This window comes from Ambystoma mexicanum, chromosome 6p (genome assembly GCF_040938575.1).
Source record: "Ambystoma mexicanum isolate Mex_15411 chromosome 6p, UKY_AmexF1_1, whole genome shotgun sequence".
Taxonomy (NCBI): domain Eukaryota; kingdom Metazoa; phylum Chordata; class Amphibia; order Caudata; family Ambystomatidae; genus Ambystoma; species Ambystoma mexicanum.
In genome coordinates this window covers 432,618,275-432,645,145 of record NC_090935.1, presented here as the reverse complement: position 1 = coordinate 432,645,145, position 26,871 = coordinate 432,618,275, and the positions used below count along the sequence as shown (strand labels likewise).

The window sequence follows — 26,871 nt, the reverse complement described above, 5'->3', positions numbered from 1 at the left end:
GATGACACGTTGCTTCCGAGCTTCACCTTGTCCGTCGCACGAGGTCCCACATCCTCTTGTGGACCTCTACCACAGAGTGCCTCACCATGCCACCGGATATGTAACCTCCTGCCACATCCTCCATCTATGGGTCATAGGAAGTGTACTGCCAGCCCAAGGGTTCAAGTTGACCTGGTGTTCAGCAACCTAACCAATGAGGATTGTTAGCTCCTCATCTGAAAAGCATTTCTTCCTTGGTGGCCCCTTCTCCTTGACCTGTGCCTCTTCATGGGGTGCTGTCTCTTCCTGCTCTGCAGACTGGCCTCTGTAGACCCTAGTGGATCTTGGAGGAGCAGGGGCACCTGTAGGCTCACCACCAGGTGTAGCAGGTGGACCCTTCTGCCCTCTTCCCCTTCCTTGTCCTCTCCCAATCCGCGGTACCCTCCCACACATGGTGTGGTTAAGACAAGATAGCCATAAATCTGGGTGCAAAATCCATGTGGTGCACCCCCCAAAAAATACCAAGCTCTGCGAAATGCATGTTTAACCCCCAAAAATGTCATCCCTGCACACAACAGGAATTGAGTGTTACACTCCCTATGTATCTATGCCTCTACACAGATCTAAAAATGCACTACACGTTCAGACCCCAAAATATCTCGGTATCCACCCACAACAGGAAATGTGTGTTGCACACTCAAAATATCTCTAGTACCAAACACGCAAGGGAACACACAACATATCCAGCATTAGGCAAGTAGGTGTGCTGCATGTGGTGCATTCATTAAGCACTTAAGCCCCTTTGTCTGATATTCACACTGCTGCCTTGTGAATTTATAAGAGACACCCGTTCCTCTTGCTGTGTGCCATTTCTTGCCTCCTCCTGCCCTAGATTATCACCAGCACCCTCGGGGTGAGGCTGAGGCCTGTCAACTTCACAACCATCGGAGTTGGCATCCAGGGTGAGCAGGTCCTGGCCCATTATGATGCTCTCTTCAACCCGCTGCAACAGCTTGGGATGTGTGGACATTGGATGATCTGGGAGGACATAACAAGGCTGCCATACCATCGACCACACCAAGAAGTGCTGGGACGACCTCAGGATCTAGAATCAGGTGAAGGCAAAGGTGGCCCTCCATCCACGTGCCACCATGGAGGTGTACTCTGTAGCCTTCCATTGGTTGTCACCCCTTCACCTCCGGATCCTGGAGAGTGTTAGCCCAGCTGTCCATGTCCCGATCCTTGACCTGCAGGCACAAATCCAAGCTGCTGGTGAGTAACTAAAGGTTGTACTTCTCTACGGTGTTTGTGTGGTCTACATGTGTATGCATCATTTGAGGTAATCTCTTCTGTACACGAATGTGTATTACCCAAATCCTTCACTGCATCCTCATGCCAGACGTAGGTATGTCCACTGTCTATTCTTGGTGAGAAAGTTTACTTGTATGTATGCAATGTGAGTTGTTGACAGCATGTACTTATGCAGGAAGAGTTGCCAGATTGAGTTGTTGTGGGCATAAAAGAGACATTCATGAACAACACCTCTATGGGTTGCTCATTTCCAAATTATGATTTGCTTTATTCACAGCTGAGACTGACACGTGTATGGATGTCTGGTAATGGACATGTTGGTGCATTGGACTTTCACGGATGGCTGTTTGATCTGTCAGCCTATTGCATGAGGGGCCAGACATGGCATGTAATCATGGCATTTATTGGGGCTGGGAGCAACAACATTTCTGCTTGATCCTCAGTAACGGGTGCCCGTATGTGTTACATGCTTTCAGGTCAGACTGTCAGGGGTGTATTTTGCTAAATGTGATTGGATGAACAAGTGCTCAAGCAGGTGTCATAAAACCTCTCCACCTGCCTGCATGGCCATGCTGTGTAGAATCAAATAGGGCCTGGCTTGAAACTTGCCAGCGATGGTGTACACAGCAATGCACTCAACTTGCCCAGGGAGGTCCCCCAGATCAGCTATGCCCCCATACGTTTAGTGGTGGTTGCCCACTCTACCAAGGGCCCTGCAACCACCCCAACCCCATATGCCTTTGTATAGCCTCACAGGGTCATGCTGCAGGAGTACGGGGGTCTTTGCCAGGTGGTCTGGGCCATGGCCCACCTAGGCCCTTTGTGATGCTTTGCACTAACAGCTGGCCGTTCTCTGTGCCCAGCCTTCTGGTAGTTAACCAGAGGAATGTATGGAAGGTCCAGATGGATGGTCGGCTGTGGAAGTCCGGATAGGCTGCAATCTGAAAGGTACTTCTGTTGGGTCTATGGCAAGATACTTTTGGATAGACCCTCTCCTCTGTCACTAAGGGTACACAGATTTCAAGTAAGGATAGTTGCTTTTCTCTGGCTTACTGTAGACAGTGTCTAAGGGTCCTGTCTGTGCTCCACTTGGTTTTTTTCGCTGCCCCACCCAGTCTCTGCACATCTCCAAGATGGTCATGGGATGTGCCCCACACAATGAGCCAGCAGGGCTCTGCCTGATGGGGACTTTTTTGAGAGGCAAACTTGATTTCTGGACCAGCAGGATGCTTGGCCGAGAAGAGAACCTCAGTGCCCTGCACATAAATGGCAGGGCAACCTGCCCATCTGACTCCCTGCACTCCACCAGATTGTTTGGTTCAGTTGGTCCATCTAGGGTTGGACTGCTTGGCCTGCCCCACCTGTTTTACAGGCCCTTACCTTTTACCTGCATTGGGACTGTGTTGACTCCAGAGCATGCCCCCTCAGTAGTGCCCCCTTACATGAGTGGCTCGCCCTTCCACGCAGAGCAAAGGCCGAGCAGCCCATCAGTTCCCTAGTGGCCATGTCAGAGTGCAAGGGGGGTGGAATAGCCACAGGTTCTGGACACTGTGCAATGGGTGTGGGCCCATGTGAGCCATGCCCTTGCACTTATGCACGGTGCCACCCCACCATAACCCACACCAGTGGTGGAGGTGTGTGACTCCTCGTGCCAGTCACACATGACTGACCTAGGCCCCCAACCTGCATAGTTTTGGCATGCTCTGATGCTTGGATACCACAGATATCACCAAGGGTGAGAAGGTCAGCCCAAGGCCTGCCACCTAAGCTTATGTTACCTGACTACAAACTCAGATCAGATGTGTTGAATCACTGTTTTTAAGCATATTGCTGAGTAGACGGAAATGAAATGACCAGGATTCCCTCTAACGGTGAGAGAGGAGGGAAGTGCCCAGTGCAAATTTCCTGTCCAGCAGTTTACCCGGGAATGTGGTGTACAGTAGCCGACACCTCAGCATCAACCTGGGGGCACAAGTCCTTCTGATCGAAGCTCAACCCACGGATGATGTTAAGCCTGTAGCAGCTGTCATCAGAGTGTTGGCAGATTACGGCCAGGACCCTGGATGGTGGTCTTAAGGCAGGTGCAACCTCAAGGCCGCATGGCCATCTGTTCAGTCAGTCTCAACTGGTCAACTGGCCGGGCCCACCAGAATGTCTGACTCAAAGCTGGCCCTGCTGTTTCCCACATCTGTCTGCAGCCAGGCTCCTGGGACCCCACTTTGTGTGGGAATAATAATCTGTAATAAGTTTCTCTACTAGGCAGTTGTGTCCCCATACCTTTCTGGAGGACACAGCTCTAGGGTTTCAAAGGCAGAGCACTGGATGGCTGAGGGTTCAGCCCTGCACTTGGTTGCTGCTGGCTAGACCATAGCTGTCAGGTTTCACTGTTCCATGCGTGACTCCCTGTGCCAGTCCTGTTTTTATTCTCTCCCACACTGTATGTCTTTGTGTGTGGACAAGGGGATTTGCAAGCCATGCTATGGTGCTACTAAAACATGTGCCCATGTGCACTTCCCATGGCCCTGCCTGCAGGATACACTTGTGGCACTGCAGCATTTGTATTGTGATGTGGAATTATGTATTGCCATGTGTATGTGGCCACACATCAATGTGCTGGGTTCACATGTGCATATTTCGTAATTGTGACATTTTCTCTACACTTGTGGGACTGTATTCTTCCTGATTCCAGGGCATGGGCGTGTGTGTGCATGTGGCAGTTGCTGGTTGGCTCATGCTGACTTCATGCTACTGTTATTATTATACATTGGCCCTCATTATAACCCCGGCGCTAAACCATGAAGCTATTAGCACCATGGTTGGTGCCTGTGTTGTAACGAGTCCGCCATGGTGGAATGGGGAAATACCGCCCCATTCCAAGGTTGGGGGGGCGGTATTTCCCCATGGCCCTTCCCCATTCCCATTTTCGCCCCATAGGGTTCAATGGGACTGCGGAAGGCGCTAAGTACGGTACCGCAAATTGCGGTACCGTAATTAGCATCGAGGTCCCTTTGCGGCACCCTATTTTAACGGCTGGTAAAACCAGCCGTTAAGGTCGGGTCCCGCAAAGGGACCTTGTAATCAGGCGTTAAGGGTTTAACGGCGCCGACACATTTGACGGCGCCGTTAAACCCTTAACGCCACGGTCGTAATGACCCCCATTGTCACTGTTGACTGATGTCTATGTTCTTTGTTCCCTTTTACACAGTTGCTGTGGCTGGTGAAAAGGGTGCAAGCTGTGCTGTGGAGCTGAGACCCAGTGGCTAGGCCACCAGACCCAGCCATTGACCCCACCCACACCCAGTTGTGACCACCTCTTCAGGGGATGATGTGGCTGGGGTGCATCACATACATCAGGCAAGGCTGCTGAGGATCAGTCCCAGTATGACATTGTTGTGGAGGACACCTCGGCAGTGGCAGAACAGAGTGGTGGTGACATAGCCACACAGGTGCCCAAACATATGGGGACCCCGCTGGAGGCATCAGGGTTGATGGAGGAGGAGGAAAACAAGGACATTGCAGCCCAGCCCACAGTGCCCAGCCCACAGCCAAGCCCACAGTGTCAGGTGGGGGTACTGAACGGGTGTGTGCACGCGGCACACCTGGCACGGACACCAGTAGGAATTGCAGCTCACTGTGGAGAGGTCAGCACAACCTTCTGTCCCAGGGCCATCTGCTGCAGCACTACCCACCTTCACTGTTTCCTCCACCCAGACCAAGGCCCCACTGATGTGGCTATTTGGGATGAGGTGCTGCCCCTGCTGATACATGCTTTGAGGCAACAGGTTTTAATGTGTTTTGCTATGCAAGCATCTCATGAGATGCTTGAACAGGATCAGCAGCAGATGGGCCGCCTCTTGGCAAAATTGGAAATTGCACTTCTTTCTGGTGGCCACTGAAAGGTTCCCCTCCTCCTCGTCCTCCTCATCTATGCCCCAGCCATCCTCCACTGAGGCCTACATGCCAACTACCACCATGGCTTCCTGTGCACCAGTTCCACCCCTGCCCAGTCTGGATGTGCCAGAATCCCTGATGGAGGTGGAAGTCCATACAATGGCAGAAGAGGTGGTCGACAATGGAGGTACACCAGGCACTTGAGGGCAGTGCATGTGCTGTACTCCCCCTGATGCAGACTGTCATCCAGTGGGAGGGAGTACCTGTGCCGCACACACAATACCAGGCAGCAGGAGATGGTGACTATGAGGAGGTAAATCCTGCAGGGCAATGGCAGTAGGAGGAGGCAGGCAGGCACTTACATGGCACAAGTGAGGCAGGAAGAACAACGGCACCTGCAGGCTCCATTGTTGGCACAGGTGGACTATGTGAGCCAGCAGGAGTTGGAGAGGCAGTGGGCATGTGAGACAGCAATTGCTAGGGCCAGAGCCGAGGTGGAGGTTATGGGAGGGGGTGGGCTTCCATCCTGGGGAGTCTTGGAGGGCAGCAGGTGAGATATTGAGTCTCAGATGAGGGAGGGCCGTGCAAGCCCTCCAGAAAACAACAGAGGCTCACCTGCAGGCAGCAGAGTTAGAGGTGGATCAGCCTTGGCTGAGGCATTGTCTGAAATCAAATCAGACTAGCCCGCTGCCTGATGTACATAGTAATTTAGTTGTAGGTTTCATTTGGCACTTATATTTTTGTCCATGGACTATTTTTTCTTTCTCTTTTTTTACATGTTTTGTTTTAATACAAGTTTATTATAATGATTCTACCAAACTGCTTGCTGTCTCTTTGTTCATGTGCACCTTTTGTTTGGCCATGTTCAACAAGTGATTGTGTCCTATGGCTGTCATGTGGGTTAAGGGCTTACTCTGTGTGTCATGTTGTCACTGTGATGGTTGCGGGGAACATCTATGCCCAATGAACATGCATGGCCTATTGTAGATGTGCTGTAGTGACATGGTTTGGGATTTACATCTTGCATAGCTTTGCCATGCATATCTAATGCTTTCCTACCTCTGTGCTTTGAAGTACAGGAATGTATCTCCATTCTGTACATGGTGTGCAAGGGTGTGTGAAGCATGTTTGCTTTGGTTGGGTTTTAACTCCATTGGTGAATATGTTCATGGGTGCCCAGTGATGTTGTGTGTTCTTAGTGCTTGACATGGTGGCATTTGTTTTATTCACCTGGACATGTGTTCGACATGTAGGGCAGGGACCATCAGATAGCTGCAGGTGGCAAGTGATTGCTGCCTGATGCCATTCCTTGTGCAGGAGCACTACATATTTGCTGTTGGTGTGTCAGTGTTGGTTGAGTGACTTTTCTGGTGTGTGTGTTTAATGGTGTCAATGTGGGGCTGCTTTTGGTGATGGGTGATATGTTTCATGATGGTGTTAGGGGTCTCTTATTGGGGATGGGTACTCAATTCTTCACGTGTCTTGCCACATGGTCCACATGGTTTAGAAGTTTGTTGTATCTGTTGACAGTTCATTCACCTCTACCCATTCGCTTCTCGAGGTTCAGTTCAGTGCATTTTGAGTTCCTTTCTGGTCCACTGATGTTTTGATGTTCCTTTGGCACTTGCTTGTCAATGCGGATTTGCTCACACTTCATTCACAGGTATGTATCTTCGGCATTGCGGGTACACTCTTCATATTATGCACAGACAACAACCCAATATTAAAATTCTTGACTGGTGGGGGGGCAAATAACAGTTCCCCAAGGTTATTCAGAATTTCACCGAGACTGGTTGAATACAATTATTCCATACAATGTAAAGAGAGTCATCGTAATAGAGTTGCACATTAAGCCATTTGCTGTAGTGGCTGATGAATTATCTTTGGATGGAGACATTTTCAAAAAGAGCAGAGAAAGTATACCGCCCACAGAGGTCAGATATGAAGTAATTATGAATGCTCATGTGGGACATTCTGCCATAGCGGCACCAAATGTTTGGTAAGATAGCACTTTTGGTGGCCAGGAATGGATAGGGAGGTTGAACATTTTGTCATGGAGTTTCCACACTTTACCAGTTACAAAGTCACTAGAACTCTTCCATTGGTACATTCTGAAGTACAGAGTAAGCCATGGGTAAAGATTGCAATGGACATAGTTGGCCCGTTTCATGCCATAACATCAGGAAAGAAGAATGCTCTGCTACTGATGATTATAGTCGGTGGCCGGAGGTCAAACTTCTTAATAAAGTCAATAAGGAGACTGAATATTTACAGGAGTTGTTTCAGAGAGAATGTGTTCCCAAAGAATTGGCTACTGATAATGGAACCCAGTTAGTGTCCATGAAGATGAAATCATTTATGAAGGACAATGATATTAAGCACACAGCCACTCAATTGTATAACCCCCAGGCCAATGGATTAGTCAAGAGATTTAATAGGATGTTTGGTGGTTTGCTTCAGATGCGCAGAGCATCTTGTCTGGATGCCAAGCAGGAATTGATGGATTTGCTTTCTGCATACATGGTGAGGAAGCATACAATCACATGTGGGGCACACTTTGAACTTATGAGCGGCAGCCCAGAATGGATTGAGCAAATCATAGCAGTGCAAGACAGGAATGTTGATGTCTCACAAGATTTAAATGTGACCAGCAGAAGAAGAGAGATGATGACGAAAAAGTATGATGGTAAGAAATCAGGAGGATATGTGGGAATAAAAGTTGGAGATATGGTAAAAGTGCAATTGCCAATGAATGTTCACACGGGTGAGTCTGAATTTAGCAAGCCTTTGAGCGTGGTAAAGGGCACAAGGACAAGTGAACTTACACATGAAGGGCGCTGGTGGAATTTGAATAGGATAGCAAGGGGTTGAGTGGCATAACATCATGTAATCTTGCATATTTACTTTTATTCTGTTGGTTTGAATGTATAAGCGGCAGATGTGTTGTATTCCTTATCTTGTAATGGGATTGGAATATGGATTCCCCAGGCTGCATCTCTCAAATGAGGTTCTAGAAGAAACTCAGTTGAGAGCAGAGCTGGTGGAAGAAAGAGGAGGGTGGTGGCCATTGTCACATACAAAATAAAGATTATCAAACAATCAACTTACCTGAAGTCATCTGTGCCCTGTGTTTGAAGCTGGAACACAATAAAAACCTTTTCAAATTCTGTGCATTTTGGATTAGCATAAAGGTTGGATGCTACGGTATTTCTATTGAATAGCAGTCCCTTCTTGGTCAACACACTACTCAGCACCAACATTTGATATGATATGATAGGTTATTTATAACGCACTTAATACCCAGAGGTTTCTAAGCACTTCCCCGGGGATCAAACCTGTGGTGCTCCATGTTGTCTTGTTTCCAAGGCGAGCACGTTGCCCCTGAGCTATCCTCCTGACACAATGAAGATTACCCAGGCAGACAGAACAAGGAGTTGTAATTCTATTAAAGACACAGACTCAAGAATGTTGCTTACCTTCTTCAATTCCTAGTCTCCAGTAGTTTTTGAATGTATGGTCTAACATTATTATTTCTTTTTTAACACAAACTAAAAAGATCTACACATGTCCATTAGTCCTGTCTGGTGCGCAGTTTTCCTTTGCTCTGGTCTTGATATGTCACTTCCTGCATAGGTTCCCTTCCTCTTCTTTGATACTCTGAACTGTCATAAATCTGTCAACTCACTCTTTAGGCAACTGCAACTTCTGCCAACAAACTTTCCCATCCTGCGAACTGAAAGAAAACAACATGTCTTCTCATCAGATAGATCCATCCCATCTCTGAATGTAATCTCTTTTCCAGCTGCTAAGAACACGTTAGCCAGTCTTCTGGTCTTCTCTTGTATGGTGAGAAAAATATATTAGGGTGGGAATACGCGCTTTCTTTGCACACTTCCCTATTAGATACTCTGCCATGACGGAAATCTTTCTCTATAGGGAGTAGTGCCCGAAGTCCTTTGCTAGCTCCACTAACATCTCAGTCCTTGAACCTCCTGGGTGATTTAAATATCTTACTGCTGACACATTGTCCATTTCCAGGAGAGTAGAATTCAGCAGATCATTCTGCGTCTTGCTAAAGTATTGATTGCGAAAGACCCGGTGAAAGGATAGAAGTGTATGAGCTCCTTTATTGTTCTCAGATCATACATATATAAAAAACTCCAACGGTCCTCTCATCAGCCTTCTACCAACTGACCAGAATCTCTCCCCACATTCTCGAGCTTCTCTAGATTCTCATTCCACATTCTACATAAGCATTCCGTTGTGGAGGATGCTACACATCTCCCTTTCTCCACGAAGGTGAACAAACAGTGATGATGTGAGATAACATCTGCACACACAAAATATAATGAAACCAAAAGTAAAGTGGAATGTGAAACAGGTGAACATTATAACGATAGCACATGGAACAGATAGATGGGGATATCTACATACAATGGACTACAACTCTTATTAATACCCATAAGTTACAATTCAAAACCATAAAGCAGAACAAAGAATATTTGAACAGCTGTGAAACCTCTAATGAAATATATACATTGAACACAACATACAAAACAGAGCAGTATTCGAACCAGTATTACTTATTCAACATAATCTTTCAGAAAAAGATGGTGTCCCACAACTCCTAACAGGAAGCTCCTTGATATGCACTTTACAGCTTTCCTTATGTACTACTTGATCATTTTCTTTCCTTCTCTGAATATTCCTTTGATGTGCTTTACAACTCTTCTTATGCACAATTTGACCATCTCCTCTCCTTTCCTGACTAAACCCTTCATTCTTCTCCTGCATACTCTCACACTTTCCTATATATTTGCAAACTCTATTAAAATGCCACACCTTTTCCACAGCACCATGTAACTTTTTGAACACTCTCATGGGTTTGGACCACTTCAAAACACTATCTACTCTATTTCCGGGCAATTGAATCCGTACCCAATCCCCTTCCTTGACTAGGCATTGTTTAGTTGCCTTCCTTATGTCAAAGCTTCTTTGGTTTTCAATCTGTTTACTGACAATCCTCTCCTTAACAATATCCATATCTACAATCTTTTGACAAGCTCTCCCCAACCGTCCTGGACAAACCCTATTATTGGGTTTCCTTTCCCGTAACATTTCAAATGGAAAATTCCTGTGGTGACATGAGGGGTAAATAGGTACACAACTACAGTATCCTCTGCAGCTTTTTTCTAATCTGACCCTTCCAAAACTGCCTCTTTGATGACCCTATTAAATCTTTCAACTATTGAATTTGTTTCTGGGTGATAGACCAAACTGTTTCTGTGCTCAATACCGTTCAACCCTAAAAATTCCTTCATCTCTTCTGCAACAAACTGTATGCCTTTGTCCGTCATGCTCCAAGTGGGACATCCTTCCATCCTATATTTGTCCTCACGAAATTGAATTATATCCTTTTCACACACCGGTTGCAACCATGATAATTGCACCCAATGTGAAAGCATGTCCACAAGCACTATACCATATCTAGAAATGCCTTTGGGATGTAACTAGACCTGCAATGTCAAGTCCTACCCTTTCCCATGGCACAGACGGAATAGACATGAGAGTCATCGGCTCTACTCTCATTACACAACTTTTGGCCGCATTCTCACAAATAACACATTCCCTGATAATCCTTTCCACCTGTAGACCCATTCCTGGCCACCAGTAATCTTCTCTAATTAATTGTTTGGTCTTGGTCATTCCTTGATGGCCCTCAAATGCTAATTCAAGAATTCCCTGCCTTACTCCCACAGTGGGAATTATTGTGTCTCCTCTTAAAATCATTCCATCTTTGATCATAAGTTTGTCATTTTTTTGTTTAATGGAATCAGGTAAGGTCCCTCTCCTAATTTCAGTACCCTTAATTCCTGACACCAACCTTTCTTTGACATCAATAAGGACTTGGTCAACCCACATTGCTTCACACCACTCATTCTCAGTCACTACTTTTTGACTGATATTAAGATCTTGCTCATCTTTATCCTCTTGGTCACTCATCCTCTGCCACATTGGTCAATCTAGAAAGACATTTTGCCGCTTTATTTTTTATACCTGGTAAATATTCAATTTCCCAGTTGTAATACTGCAAACTGGAAACCCATTTCCTGATCCTTGATGACACTTTATCCAAAACCTTTGTGGTAAGGATCTCTTTCAAGGGTTTATGGTCATGCCCGATGATACATTTTACACCCCATCGGAAAGAACAACATTTTCCTATTGCCCATCAAATGGGCAACAATTATTTTTCTATTGTCGAATAAGTATTTTCTCCGGTTCTCAAAACCCTGGAGGCAAGTGCTATGCTATATTCCTTCCCATCACCCTTTGTGAGAGCACAGCTCCCAACCCACAGTTGCTGACATCAGTTGTCACTACACAATCTCTTCTGGGGTCAAAGTTGCTTAATGTGGGAACTTTCGTCAGAGCTAACATAATCTCTTGGAATTCTATCTCACATAGTTCACTCCAAAGAAATCTCACCCCTTTTTTCACTAGATTCCTGATGTGAATGGATTTGCTCACTAAACCCGGCACAAACCTGGAATAGTATTCTGCCATTCTAAGAAAGGACACTATTTTCTCTTTGTCAAAAGGACTCAGGAAATTCACAATAGTGTCTACTAAATCAGCCTTAGGTTGAATGCCTGCATCTGGTATGACCTAAATATTGGATGGTTGTCTTATTGAACCTACATTTATCTTGATTTAATGTTAAGCCAGCTGTCATAAAGATGTCTAATACCTTTCTCAATATTTTATCATGTTCTTCACTATCACATCCATATACTAACACATCATCTTGGAAGCACAGGATGTCATCCATATCATGACAAAATTGGTACATGAAGTTTTGGAATACCGAAGCTGCTGATATTAAACAAAATGGCATGGGTTTGCATTGAAATAACCCCTCTCAGGTAATAAATGCTGTTATGTATCTAGATGACAGTGGAGAACAATCTGCTGATAAGCAGATTTCAGATCTAAAGTGCTCATTACTCTTGTCTTTTTTTATGCTACCCAATAACTTGGTGATATTAGGTGAAGGATGTCTATCTGGTATTTCACATTTATTGAACAATCTCAAATGAATACATATCCTAAGTTTATCATTAGGTTTGTGAACTATGACTAAAGGGGAAACCCATTCAGCAGCTTCTATCTTTTTGATAACCCCTTGCTTTTCCATAGTCACCAATTCTTCTTTTAACGCAGTTCTAATAGCCATTAGAACACGTGTTAATGTTTGTACTACTGGGACTGAACCTGCTTTCATTCTGATTGTATGCATGAATCCCTTGAGACTTCCTAATTCCTCACCAAACACAGCATATTGTGATAGATCACTCATGTGTTCTATGGCATAAACAATCTCTTCAGCATTGGGATCTAGTTTTATCTGAAGTCTTTTCTGGTGTGACCAACTCAATAATGGATTACTCCCTTTTTTTGAGGCATAAACATTCCCTTTGGCTGATCTATCTTTACATTTCAAAATAGCCCAGAAGCAACCTTCAATGTCAACTCTCCTACCCCAACATGCTACAGGTCTTATGTCAACTGGATTACAAAGAATTTTCTTTTGCATTTCATACTGAAAAATATGTTTAGGTAACAAAGTGTATTTAGCTCCTGAATCCATGACCATGCTAAATGTTATCCCTTCAATTTCTATAACAGATGATGTTTTTTCAGTATTTGCTTCATTGTCTTGAACGGCAAGAGTGTTGTCTGAAGTAAAGTCAATAAGACACGTACAATCTTCCATTTCTTCACATAGTTCCTCAAAACAAGCTATATTTTCACTCTTGGTCTTACAATATGAGGTGAAATGTCCCCTTCTCTTGCATCTCTATCATACACGCCTTGATCGCTGGACATTTGTCACTGCTTGCAAAGTGGTTGGGACTGTCACATTGAAAACATCTGTTCTTGTTGCTTTCTTCCTTTTTCTCTTCGTACTTCACAATTTTCTTTCCATTCTCTCTCTTCATATTTTGTTTTTTATTGTCAACTTTGTTCATTTGTACCGCCGAAATCTTCATAACTTGTGTTTCATCCATTCTTTTTTCATCCATCTCGGCTCTTGATACCAGTTCTTATTTCTAATTCTTTAACACATCTGTTTGTATGTTATATTCCTTTGCCACTTTTATGAACTCAACAATGGGAGGATTACCATTCGCCCATAAGGCCTCTCTCTCTTTTTCATTGCTACACTCAAGCATGAACTGGTCTCTTACCCTTTCATTTAATGTACCTCCAAATTCACACTCAGCTGCCAATCCTCTCAGTACTGTGATATATTGTTCTACAGACTCATCCTTTGATTGTTTTCTATACCAAAGTGATATAGTTTTAGAATAATGCTTGTCCATTTCTCATTATGTTTATCCAACAATCTTTACACATTTCTCATATTCCGACAAACCCGTAGATTCTTCATCAGATAATGGTGGCAGGTTTTTAACTTCTTCCTGACCATAGTAGCCAAGGCAAGGCATCAGTAAACATTTCTTTCTTCTCTCCAGAGAAATGCAATCCATGTATGGCCATTACATAATGGTCAAATCTTTTTCTTCTACCTTTTCGAAGGCATGTTTGGTTCCCCTTGAACATCCAAGATATAACTAGGCTGTGGCACTCCTTTCACAGCCAGTGTAGTGTTGCAGGTAAATTTGGAGTTTAGAGTTTTGCCCTAATTATTCCTTTCAGTTTACTCATTAGCTTTGTGATGAGTATCTGTTTTCTTTTGATGCTGTGTGCCCCTGTTTTAATATTATTTTATAGCTGTTTGCTCATTAAAGTTTTATATAGCATATTCCCACCTGGCAACCCTGATCTGCTGGCTTCTGATTCTTTGATTGTTTCTGGAACGGCTCTGCAAATGGCTTGGCCGTTCCAGGCTTGAATGTTCTGGAGCCACTGTCCTAGCTCTGTTCTCCCTTCCTGATGTAGGGAATCATCTTATGATACCTCAAACTGTCCTGGATGTGTCTGATTTTTAATCTGTTGAGTACACTGTAGTGCAATGGCCTGTGTACAGGAGGAGCAAAAGCCTCTACAGTAAGTCCCACCCTAAATTGCCTATATGTTGGGAACCAGAAATAGTGACAAGCAAGACACCTGTAAACTGTAAAAAAAAAAAAAGAGGCTGATATCAGGAGAAGCATTTGAAGCAAAATATCCATTAAGGAAACCATTCTTTATGTATCCACGGGGCCCTTACAGCCTCTTGGGAAAGATCCCTGAAGAGCATGTGAAGATAGATGAAAGACAAGACTGGTGATGTCACATGAAGTAAAGTGACATACCCCCAAAGAGATGATAGGAAAGAAGATGAATAAACCATATAGCATCTGATGACGAATTGAGAATCGAGTAAACTTTCATATATGGGATGATGATCATACGTGTGAAGAGCACAGAAGAAACAGACAACCATTTTATAATTGTACAGATGCAGTAAAGCAAGTAGACAAAGTAATCATAAGGCTGGCTATGTAGTGAATAGATTGCAGAAACGTGCCAAGGTATATATATATATGCATAGGAGTCTGGAAGTTCCACATCGTATTTGGGCAAATTGGACCCTGTAAATAGAAGGGCTGGACAAATGTGGTGTAGCAAAATAAGCCTGGCTGAAGATGTGAAGAAGAATCAAAGAGGCCTGCCTGGCCCGGTGTCAAGGGATAAGGCAGCCAAGAAATGAGTTAATTATAAAGAAAAGATACATTGGACAAGAAGGCAAGAGCTGAGCTCCTATTAAGGTGAGGTGGAAGGACATTGAGTTCCAGGTTGTATTCATTTAACATTATTAAATACAACAGGGAAGCTCAAAACATGGTCTCCAGTCACATAGTCAGATGAAAATAGACTTTGGCCAGGAGACATTGAGACCAGAAGATAAAGTCATGCTCACACTCCCTTTTATTCCCAGGAGCAGTGATACTCTGCAAGGCCATGTTCAAAGACTAGTCTCATGGCAGTCAGCTTGAGTGATGATGAATGATGGGCTAATTGGGTGGGGAGGCATGACCACGCCGAAACCACTAGCACCTGGATTACCAGCTTGCATACTGCTGAGTGTAATATTCCAGAATGGTACAAGCGTGCCAACCAATTATAAGGGGCCACATACCAAAGAGCCTTATAGTTTAGAGATCCAATGAGATGTTGTCTATTTTTTGACGCTCACAATGACTTACACTAGGGGTGGGCAGAGTTGTCCACCTGACAGTAGAGTCTCAATCACAACACCAACCCTCATAGAAAGTATATCTAGATAACCTCTGTTACCCAATAATAGACTAACATAAGTTTTCTCAGTTTGCCTCGTAGTGTGAGTATAACAATGACGAGTCTTTAGTACATAAATTTGTTTTTTATGGTTTTGTCTGAGATCTTTCTGTCAGACATCTGATAATGTCTGTTGTACTCCCTGTTTTAGATAATTGTCATTTAAACAGACCAAGGGCCGCATTCCGAGGTGGGCGCAAAGGGATCCGGGCACCGTTTAGGACATCGGTGCCGGTAATCCCTTTGCGCCCTATTCCGCGGGTCCCGCTATGGGTGCCTGGTTTTACCAGGCGCCCTTAGCGGGAGCTTCTAATGGACCAGAGAGCTAATAACGGTACCGCAGATTGCGGTACCGTTATTAGCTACTTCCCCATTCCCATTGAGCCTTATGGTGGCTCAAATGGGAATGGGGAATGGATTTTTCAATGGGGACTTACCGGTCCATCCAGGGTCAGAATGGATCGGTAAGACCCCATTGAACCAGGACCCGGCCCCGGTATGGGAGGTAGTCATGGCACAAATAGCGCCATGACCACCTCCATACTCGGAATGAGGCCCCAAGTCTTTTGTCAACTTCCTGAATCGGTTTTATTATTGATGTTTGAGTAATTTCTCAATCCCCATCCACCCTGTAGAGTGTTACCTTGTCTTAAAGAGCCTAAAGGCTTCACCTGAATGGAGGATGCTATCAGCCAAGCTATCTATGCTAGAGTCTGGAAAGAAAACGGTGTCTTCCAGAGGTATACTCTGATCTCCTTATTGATAGCTCTCATGTTTTGTGTTGGAAGCACCAGGGTCTATTTATTGGCGTCTACCAGGAACCTCAGAAAATCCATTCTCTTCCTGGGTGTTATTTCGGACTTCTCCTGGTTGATAAGGAATCCGAGGGACACTAGTAGGTCTCTCACCCAATACATGTGTTCCTGTAATGCATTTTTGCTCAATACTAGGATTAGGATGTCGTTCAGGGACATTATCATTCTTATTTCACTTTATCTGATCAGAGATATGACTGGCTTCATGAGCTTGGTAAAGGCCCATGGTGCTGGGAAGAGTCAGAATGGTAAAGTCTTGAACTGCCATATCTACTCTCGTCACCTGAAATTTAGGAAGCGTTGATCTTCCACTGCTACAGGCATTGTAAGTTATGAGTCTTTTAGGTCTATTCTTGCAAGCCAATTTTCCCTCCTGAGGATATCTCTGAGTCGATTTATGCCCTCCATCTTGAAGTGCCTGTGCACTATCTATTCATTGAGCTCATTCAAGTTTATGACTAGCCATAATCTGTCTTTCCTGTGAACTAAAAACATGTTGCTGACAAAACCACAGGCTTGCCCTTTGTTTACCTCTATATCCCCTTTTGCTTTGAGCTGCTGGAGCTCCCTCTCCATAATCTTTTTCTCCTCCCGAGGTGGAATCTTCCCTTAACTGGGGGCATCTATAAATTCATACCGGAACCCTGACAATGTCTACAAGACCTAAGCATCACATGACAGCACTTGCTACTTTTCCAAAGGACTTTGTCCTGCCCTCCACCGGATGGTAATGTACAGATTGTGTTCTTACTTAATTGGGCACCCTGGTACCGGCCATAGCCCCTTCCTCTGTATCCTCTGGTAGGCCTTCCTCTTTCCGGGAAGAATGGGTTTTGTTGGGTGTACTCCCTGTATTGGGCTCTTGAACCATGAGGCCTTTGTTGTGAGTTATATCGACCAACAACATATCGACAATATTTTCTAATAAGGTTTCTGCATGGGCTGGCTGGTATAGAGGTTGGTTGGTCGATATAACTCACAACAAAGGCCTCATGGTTCAAGAGCCCAATACAGGGAGTACACCCAACAAACCGACCTCTATACCAGCCGGCCCATGCAGAAACCTTATTAGAAAATATTGTCTTCATTGATGATTGAGCCTTTTCCAGTGCCATATATGTGCTGACACATTTGCTAATTTTCTTGGCAAAGGCCTCACATAATAGGAGGTCATGTGCGGCTTCCCCTGCTTCGTATGATGCTACGTCCCCTAGCTTACTGTCAATCTTGAGTAACAAGTGTCTTCTCCTTTCTGTAGAAAGGGTGCAGTTTGCATTCCCCAAAATGCATAAAGCTCTATGTGCCCACCTGGCCAGGGTAGTTGTTTCCACCGGCTCTCCGGTGTCTTTAGCTCTTTCTGATAAGTCCATAATTTTGTTGATCGGCCCTGATAAGTCAAGCACCTTTTCGTGATGGTTGTCCACACTCTATCCATGCCCTTAGGCATGTCCTTAGATGCATTGGTAATATATGTTATCATTTTAGGATCTAGCTCCGGAGTGTATGACGCTTTGCACACCAATTCTGAATGTGGGCATTCCAACTTCTTGTTGCCTTTTCCAGATAATTCCTCAATCATTGGGCCATGTATGCGGCCACTCTAGGGGAAGCTTGCCAGTCAGTGGATCTGGGATGTCTGATACTGTACCGGTCTAAAATATCTGTTATCTCCACTGTTGGTTCCTGTATGTTTTTCTCTTTTCTCTCTCTCTTTCCCTAGTAAATAGGCTTAAGTGTGGTGTTCTCTACTAAGTCTTTCCTGATGGACTGATCACTGCCCAATGACGTGTCCATATCTTCGATATTGTCTTCACCTGGGGAACGGGATAGGAGGCTTGGCAGCGCTAATTGTAGGAAAGCATTGTGTAGCTTTCTGAATGAGTCAGCAGACTCTGGGGTCTGTCTCTCACCCTCTTTAATGTGACCTGGGGAGTAAACGAGATTTTCCTCTTCTGGGTCTGCTTACTCAACTCATCTCAGGTGTGCTCTGTGAACGTGCTCTGTGGTGACTGGCTATCAATCTTCTTCTTGCCTCTCCAAATAAGGGTCTCCAACTCATCTAGCTTTTCATGTAGGGGTATAACCCTCTGAGCCACCGTTTCCATGAGCGAGTACCCAAGCACTTTTTTTAAAACAAAGAGCCACGTCTTTATTGTCCTGGACCCCCATTTCCTCAAAACCGCCCTCACTCCAGCTGTCTTCCTTCATTGTAGCTGAGGTCAAAGGCCTTATAGTGCTAGAAATGTACCCAGGGCCTGAACCAAAACGCTGGAGTGCACATCCGTCGGGACTTACCTCGCTCCGATCTGTATAATGTCCGGGGCTAAGAGGCGGTTTAGGACGATGTTCCCAAAAACAAATGGTTGCAATGACCATTTGTTCTAAAAATGCTACCACCAAAGGTTCGAATACCAAAAGTTCGAACCTTTGGTGATAGCATTGTAAAAAAAAAACAGGGGCTGCGGGGGTGTCCTCCGCATCGCCCCACTCACTATACTTTATGTTAAAAAAGCCTTCTGTTAAAAAATAAAAAGAAGAGAAAAGGACACTGCAGCGCCGGTTCCTGATCACGGAAGTGAAAGGGAACTGGCGCTGCAGGGAACCAGCGTGAAGATGAAGGTAAGTGTGGTTTGTTTATGTTGGGGGTGTGGGTGGGGGTGTGCTGAGGGTGTGGGTGGGGGTGTGTTATGGGTGTGTCATGGGTGTGTTGTGTGTGTGAGTGTGTGGGTGTGAGAATGTATGTGTGTTCGCATGAGAAAGGTGAGAACTTTTGGTAGGTTGTACCTTTCTCATGCGAACGATTTGCCTGTGGTACTTTCAGCCGCGGGCAAATCACTTGGATTCTAAGAGGCTATAAAGTATATGCCTGTCACTTTGCTTTGGTGGCATAGAGGCAGTAATGTATATCCAGTATATAAAGTATGTACATGTCTGAGCTTGTGAGCTGCTGCTGTGAGCCTGCTCTAGGAAACTGTGTAGCTTCTGAGTTGTTCTCCTTGGCCCCCGTATCTGCTAGGTGAATAGAAACCTCTTTACTGGTGCTGTTTTGATCGCAAAGATCACTCTCCTTTGCAAGGGGAGGATAGCTCAGGGGCAACGTGCTCGCCTTGGAGCAAGACGACACAGAGCAACACAGGTTCAATCCCCAGGTACACGCTTAGGAACCTCTTGGTTTTAAGCGCTTTATAAATAACCTATCATCAAATCATCGGCGTACTTGGGGCTGTCTAGCGACATGCTAATGGTGCCGCGCTGATCTTCCCTACTGTCTATATTTTGCAGTATATCACGTCCAAGTGGAGCTCTGTGAGGTGGCTTGCGTCATGCCTTCGTGCATGTGCCCCTGAGCAGGAACCTCCTCCACCTCCATCACCGTTCTGTATAAATGAATAAACCGAGAGGGTCAACAGGAGTCCCAGGCGTGAGCTGAGTTGCTCTGGGCCCTGATGGCACTCATGCTGTTGCTACACTTAGATTTTTAAAGAAATAAGTGTCTGCTGCGCCCATTACAAAGGTGACTCTCTAGCTCTACGAAATGTACATCAGTCCATAATCACATATTCACATTAAAGCTTCCTGAACAGTTAATGTGCTACACACATTGCCAAGCTCTGTAGCTGAATTGGTTCTTATCTGGTTGAAGAGTAGAAAAAGAAGAGGAAGGAACCTAGGCAGGAAGTGACATATCGAGAGCAGAGGAGAGGAAGTCAGCCAGGAAAAACCTACACAAGAGAACGGCCTGATGGGGGTAGGTAGTTCTTTTTAGTTTGCGTTGGAAACATTTTTTTTGACCATGCATTAAAAAGGTAAATATTGAAACTGCTGAAGAGTAAGAATTAACGAAGTTACGCATAATACTCGCCTCAGGTCTTGCCATAAATAATAATCTAGAGGTACTGATACAGTTCCTGATAACCCGACCTTCTATGTTCCTATGTAGATTTTACTCATTTTGTACGCATGCAGTAAACCTCATGTAATAAGGTCCTTTAAGGGAGTGCAACAAATAGGATGGGCTTCTTTTATTATTCTTGTTCTGGTTTCAGTCTAAATGTCTGTGGTTTTGAGCCCAGAAGCAATTAAGTTTGCTCTATTGTTCGTTCTGCACGTAAGAAAAACCCCAATGAAAGCTGATCTGATCAAGGAATTCGCCACCCACTGCTGCTTTGTGAGCTTTGTGAGGAAGTCCAAAAGAACATAGCTAACAAACGTGAAACATAATCCATGTCTAAAATCAATACAAGTCTTCACCGGGACCGTCACCAGTCTGCATGATTACTTTGGAGTGGTGGACAAAGAGGTCTTTTTCCAGCTTAGTGTTGTGAAAGGCCACGCCCCATAGGTGGGAGAGAAGGTGCTGGTGAAGGCAGTGTAAAACCCCAACCAGTCCGTCCCATGGAACGTGCTGAAGATGCAGGCGTTGTCCAGTCAGGTACCATAGTGGACCTCTGGGGGGGGAGGGGAATGACACGTGGCACATTAGCTTGGCACTTTCCATATGTAATTCTTGAATTGCCTCAAATTATTCTATGCTGCTGTAATTGAATAGATTAGCCTTATTGGCACAAGAAGGTGCCAGTCACAAAGGAAGCCGCAGTTCAGAAAGAAAGAATTGAACTAAATGCAGTTTTGCCAAGCGAGTACATGAACATAAATAGTGGAAAAAGCCTTTGACTTTGTTTAACACAAACCCGGATAATGCATTGTCATTAAATCTGGAAAGAGGACTGAGTTATGTTCAGATTTGCACATATAAAGGTTTGGGGAGTTCAAGATTCTACTTGCAATGGCACTGAGATTGGCCGTTGCAGTTAATTTCTAACATAGCAAGTTACTGAAAAGTAAATGTTCAAAAACATGGTGGCACATTAATTGATCAGAAACCAAAGTGAATTTAGTTCCTAACCTTTGACAATGCGAGATAAGTGACCAACCGTTGTGGCAGTGCAGGATCTCCCCTCGGCAAACTCAACTTCTGAGGCTAAATAGCAGGGAATTTGCAAAGAAGAGTTGCAGGAATCTGATTTATAAGAGCTCGAACAGTGAACCATTAAAGCTTAGAAAAGATCAGAAAGTATGATAAACATTTACTCACTAAATGCGAGATTTCCTGACCTATTTTAACCCAAGAATACTTCCTAAAGAAGCTGAATTTCAAAATGGGGAAACAACGTTTTTTTTGGGTGTAATATGCACATCAGCGTATCGCTGTTTTACTGTGTAAAGAGCAGCAACCTAGACTGTTACCACACAGCAGGTAATGTAGGAAAATATGGACAAAACCACTTTTCTACAAAGCGATAGAAGAAAGCAGTGACAAGGGACCTAGATTTCATGAGATCCAGGGAGGTGTGCACCACAGAAAACCTATTCACAGGAAATCACAAATTGAGGACTTTGCTGAAGCCCACACTGTTTTGTTTGGCGTGTAGATCCTCACTGTTAATCAGTAGATAAAATGCATTTGACCCAGGACACCATTTGCATGTAAAGACAAGTCTTTGCTTATGGGTGGTAGTTGCTGCTTTCACCCCTCCCATCTTCTGTTAGCATGGATGGAACAAGTGACCAGTGTTCAGGTTTCCTGATATTGATCTGTGCGTGGATCCATTAAGAATGACACACACATTCACTTAGATATGCAACCTTTGTTTCAGAATTTCTCTTTGCTCTCAGCAACTTAATTCTGAATCCCAAACTTAGTTCATGTCTATTAACTCTTGTTCCTGGTCCCTATATGCTCTTTGGCCTTACCACATAGTTCTTGATGCAACACCATTTTATTTTTATTTCGAATATTTCGTATTCCATATTTTTTATTTTTTTATTTGGTTAATACATCAACCATTTACAATGAATCGCAGCATATTCTATAATCCGTATCCCTTAAACATTGCAGTGGTCGAGCAATAATAGCTTTCCATGTTCTACACATGATTTTATGGTGGTAAGAATGTTTGGAGGTCTACTCTTGAAAGACTTTGAACATGCACCATCTTTAACGAAACTGTTGAATAGGGAAGGGCCTGTTCTGTTCCCTGAATAGGTGTTCGGGTTGTGGGCTGTTGGGCAAGGTGCATATTTTGGTCCAGATCAAGGATATTGGTTTATGGTGGTTAATTGGAGAGACTGTCTTGCATGTAATCAACTTGGCATATTTGATCTCGATTCAGGTATCTATTAAGTTGGCTGTGTGCTTCACAACTAATCTAGCGCCTTGCTGAGGCATTATGCGGTTGTGGGTTTCCTTATTTTTTTACATTTTATAATGTGCTACTTTGTTACGGCAGTGCTGCTTTAAAGCGGTGAGGGCAGGACCAAACAGTACAATACAAAGGTGTGACATATATTAAAAACTATGTTTTGAAAAGAGAACATTTCACCTTCATTCTCAATTTTTTGATATTATTAATTGTACAGGTGTCGGTTTGGTCTTCAGCGAGAATGCTTCTCAGGTAGTCTCTAATTACATAAACAGAATTTAAGATTGCTCTTGGATATTTAACTGTGCCTCCTTTTATGTTCTTTAGAACTAAGATTTCTAGCACTTTTTGATTGTCAGGAAGGAAAACCCTTCTGCTGGTATGCCCATTCCTCTAAGAGAAATAAGAGATTGAGCTGTGAATTACAAGCTTCATTGGCAACTTAACTAGAGGAGGACACTTAAGACTGAACACATAGACAGACCAAGACAGAAGCTCTTAGACGACTCACCCATAGCATCCAAGCCTGTACAACATCCGAAATTCCAACAGACACATTCACATAGATAGTAGGGAAGAGGACACCACAACTCCTGCTCCGACACCCAAGGAGGAGAATAGACACTCCATCCACACTATACACAGTTAATTAGAATACAACAATAAACATAGTTCATTAGAATAGAACATGGAGTGTGCCGCGCTAAAACCTCAATTGTTCTATTAAGCGTAGGCTTCTCTCCCACTGTGCAGGACTCTCAAATCTAGTTGTGTTTTAGGATTGTACTGACTTATTCAACTGTTTCTCAAATCCAGCTGTGTATGGTACTATACTCAATGTCTGTTAGGCGTGGGCCTCTCGCTCCACTATGCAGGACTCTCAAATTTAGCTGTTGCAGCACCATGCAGGATTCCCGAAGTCTAGGCATTCGGCCATGCTGTGAAGGTTAGATGCAAGACATATAACCCACTAACCAACAAGCTCAAACTTTCTGCATGCTTAAAACACTCAAAAAACTCACACAACCACCTCTCGCACCGCAAGCCGCATGCACTTCACCACAATGCAACAGCACATAAGCCGCACCAATAGCACACGAGGTCTGACATCGCCACGATACTCGCACCAAAGCTCAGCACACGGTGTATACCGAGATGAAGCTACTAACAGAACACCACTCCTCTCACTATCCTACTCCCTCTCCACCCTACTAACCCATCCAGCCTTCTCATTTGCAGATCCACCAGAGTGCCTGGGGACAAACTACGTTGGTGATGGTGCGTGGTACAAATACCTTTAACCTTTAACATTTAACATTAACAAGTATTTCTGTTTCGGATGCATCTGCATAACATTTGTTAAATATTGTTTGTTTCACTAAAAGCTGCTCTCTTGATAATCTGGGACTGATCTACCACCTGCAGGTCTCAGTATTCCCATCCGTAGGCAGCCTCTGGGAAAAGCAGGTCAGACACTCTGGAAGAGATACAAACAAGGCAAATTTAATTTGGAAATCCAAGCACCTTTTTGGTAATCCAAGTGTTTATTTTGCACTGAGCCTGATGAAAGGAGAGCTCAGTTATAAAACACATTTGACTGCACCTTTTATGAGTTCCTTAAAATGGTTTGACATTTAATATATTGAGAAATTCCTGGTCTGCTTCTGATTTTAAATCGGATTTCAGAATGATAAGATATAATTTTCCATTCAGGCATATCAGACACCACCAATTTTCTGTGAAGCAGTAATCGGGAGTAAAGCAAGTCTGTACGAAGTGAGTTAAAAAACAAATACATGCTGAATTAAATTTGCCTAGCATTTAAAACCTCCTATTTCTGCATGTTACACTTTCTTGCTACTTTTAAACAAAGTTGAAATACTTTTATTTTTGTAGCATGCATTCTCCTCTTTCCTATGTTATGGACAAACGACTCTTTTAAAGAACAATTCAAAATTAAATAGAACTTAAAAGGAATATTTTTTTCTTCCTCTGCTGCTACAAAATAGTATATTTTCAAACTACATGTTTCAACCTGGTCTTTGTCGTTTCTACTGTTTGCAAGTTTATCTGGAACTATCATGGAAATAAAGATGTGTAAAATGAGAACATTTGACCTCAAATGTTCCATGATTAGCAATATTTATTTAGATCTCATATGTACTTTTATTTAAGTGTAATATTGAACCATTAGGAATACGCACTAGGTTTTCAACTGTAATTGTGTTGAATGAAAAAGCTTACCTGAAGTGCATTTAAAATTATTATAAACGCACTGCAAATGTTATTACATGTTGATTCTGATGTATAACTTGAAAGTGCACATTTTCAATAAATAAAGGTGCACTTTGAAGGTAACACAACTGTCAAAATGTGTGTCTTCTGAAGTGCAGATTCCATACTTAAAACGTATCTAAACATATTAAGGAATAGAAAATCAAAAAAGTAAATGTCCATCCTTCAGCATTTCATATGAACCTACTCATATCATCCATGCTTTCAAATGACATCTGTGAAATTCAACAATGTTTGTAGAGGTGTTCAGCACATCATTTTACACATCTTTATTCAGATCCATAACCTGCAGAGTTTTCCATGGTAGAAAATTATTTTCCCTTGCACACCTTCTTAAATATGTTTCCTTTTCGGAACACAACGTTGTTGTTTTGAAGTATCATATTTTTATTTTGAGATTTTCTAATTTAATATATGAGCATATGTTGACATTAATGTAATTCTATTTCAGTCAGCTTGACAGCATCCCTGTGCTTTCAAATTTATGTAACTATATGTAATTACATATTTGTTTATTTGATTTAATTTGTAGTTTTAATCATATCATCTTGCGGTCACATAGGTGCACTTTGTTAAAGAACTGTTAGTTGGTAACACATTGGGATAAGTAAATAGTGAACTGGTCTTGAGTTATATTCAAGGTGGGGCGTTGCTTCTGACGCTCACGAATATGCAGTGAGTATGTAGAGATTGCTTGGATCGAGCCATTGGATTTATAGTTGAATGTTGGGAGATTCTTTAAACATAGGTGGAAAGATTGCTCTTTCAAATATGGGTAGCACGCATCTCAGAATTCCTTACCTAGAAATCCTGTACGTTAAGGTCTATGTTCTGAGTTTTAAACACGTCAACTATGTTTTGAAGTATGCCTATGGTCATAGTCTGATTCCCCTTTTATAAGCATTTAGGGTGTCTACCTCGAATGAAACATTAGGCTTATGCTTCAACGGAAAATGCATATGATTTGTGCAAATATCTTTTAATTTGACCATGTACTCCATTGTGAGTCAGTGGTATGATTGTAAAATGAATTCTATAGGATATTGATCTCTCATATTCAGACAGAGTCCAAGTGTGTCATTTGTAAGCCTTTTAAAACGTTTATTTTTCTGTGGACTTTGACAGCTGAAAATTGGTACTCTTTAACTACGCTTTTGTTTACTCAGGTTAAGAGGTGAGAATTGAGTAAGACTATGTAACAAAGTTCTCCTTTTGTGGTTTCTGACCATATGATGGATAACTGGATCCAAAATGGATGTTCTGTTTGTGGGTAGTACAGAGCGTGCCATTGTATTAAGGTTTATTGTCCACGGGCTCTAGAGATTCTGTTATCTAATGCCAATTCCAAGGTAGGCTCTCTGTGTAATAATTCATTGAGGTGTCTCTGCCAGTCCCATTAATTGTCCACGTATTGCTGTGAAATAACACGTGAGACATGGTGTAGTGAACCTATTGTATAGAAGCAGAGGAAAAAATTTACCAAATGGATCTCACAAGATAACATCTAAAATAAATAGCTTGGCATTTTTCCCCTTGAAACCTCCATTTGCTTATAGTTCAGGATGCAGTTCAAATATAACATCTTCTTGTTTTGTTGGCAGATATACCTTTTCAGTGTGCACTTCTCTTTTGCTCTATAGTCGCCAGAAACTTGTTGCAAGTGATGATAAAGGTTACAGTCAAACTTAACCTGACAAGTGCACAGTTTTTGGTTGCACAAGACTGTTTATATACCAGGCTAATAAGAACACTGATTATCAACGTAACATATTGAGCAAATGGCATTAAAATTGATAGATACAAATATTGTCAACATAAGTGTGGTGTTTGGATTTTGAGTTTTAAGAAGTTTTGCAAATGTTCGGGAGCATAATCTTTTAACAACTACTCAGTTCATTTGATGACAGGAAATACTTCAGGCAATTGAGAAAGTACAATAAGCGATGAACATATTTATGAGTTGCGGATTTGCAGTGTCTTTGCCCCTTAGGTGGAATGTGGTGTAATGAACTTACATTTAAAACTTGGTGTGGAGCTTCAAGATAAGGTTTGATTATAATAATAAAAAA

General features: G+C 43.2%; 1 protein-coding gene across 5 annotated transcripts in view; it reads left to right on the top strand.

Moving 5' to 3' along the window:
• HCN1 (hyperpolarization activated cyclic nucleotide gated potassium channel 1) overlaps positions 1–26,871 on the top strand; it is a 1,346,554-nt gene that overhangs the window by 1,281,586 nt on the left and 38,097 nt on the right. The window contains exon 8 of one of the 5 annotated variants that reach the window (XM_069627243.1): positions 23,933–23,974. The exons of the other annotated variants lie outside the window; for them this stretch is intronic. Within the exon in view, the coding sequence (XP_069483344.1) occupies positions 23,933–23,974 (42 nt within the window). The remainder of the gene's footprint in view (positions 1–23,932; positions 23,975–26,871) is intronic. 5 annotated transcript variants of the gene reach the window in all.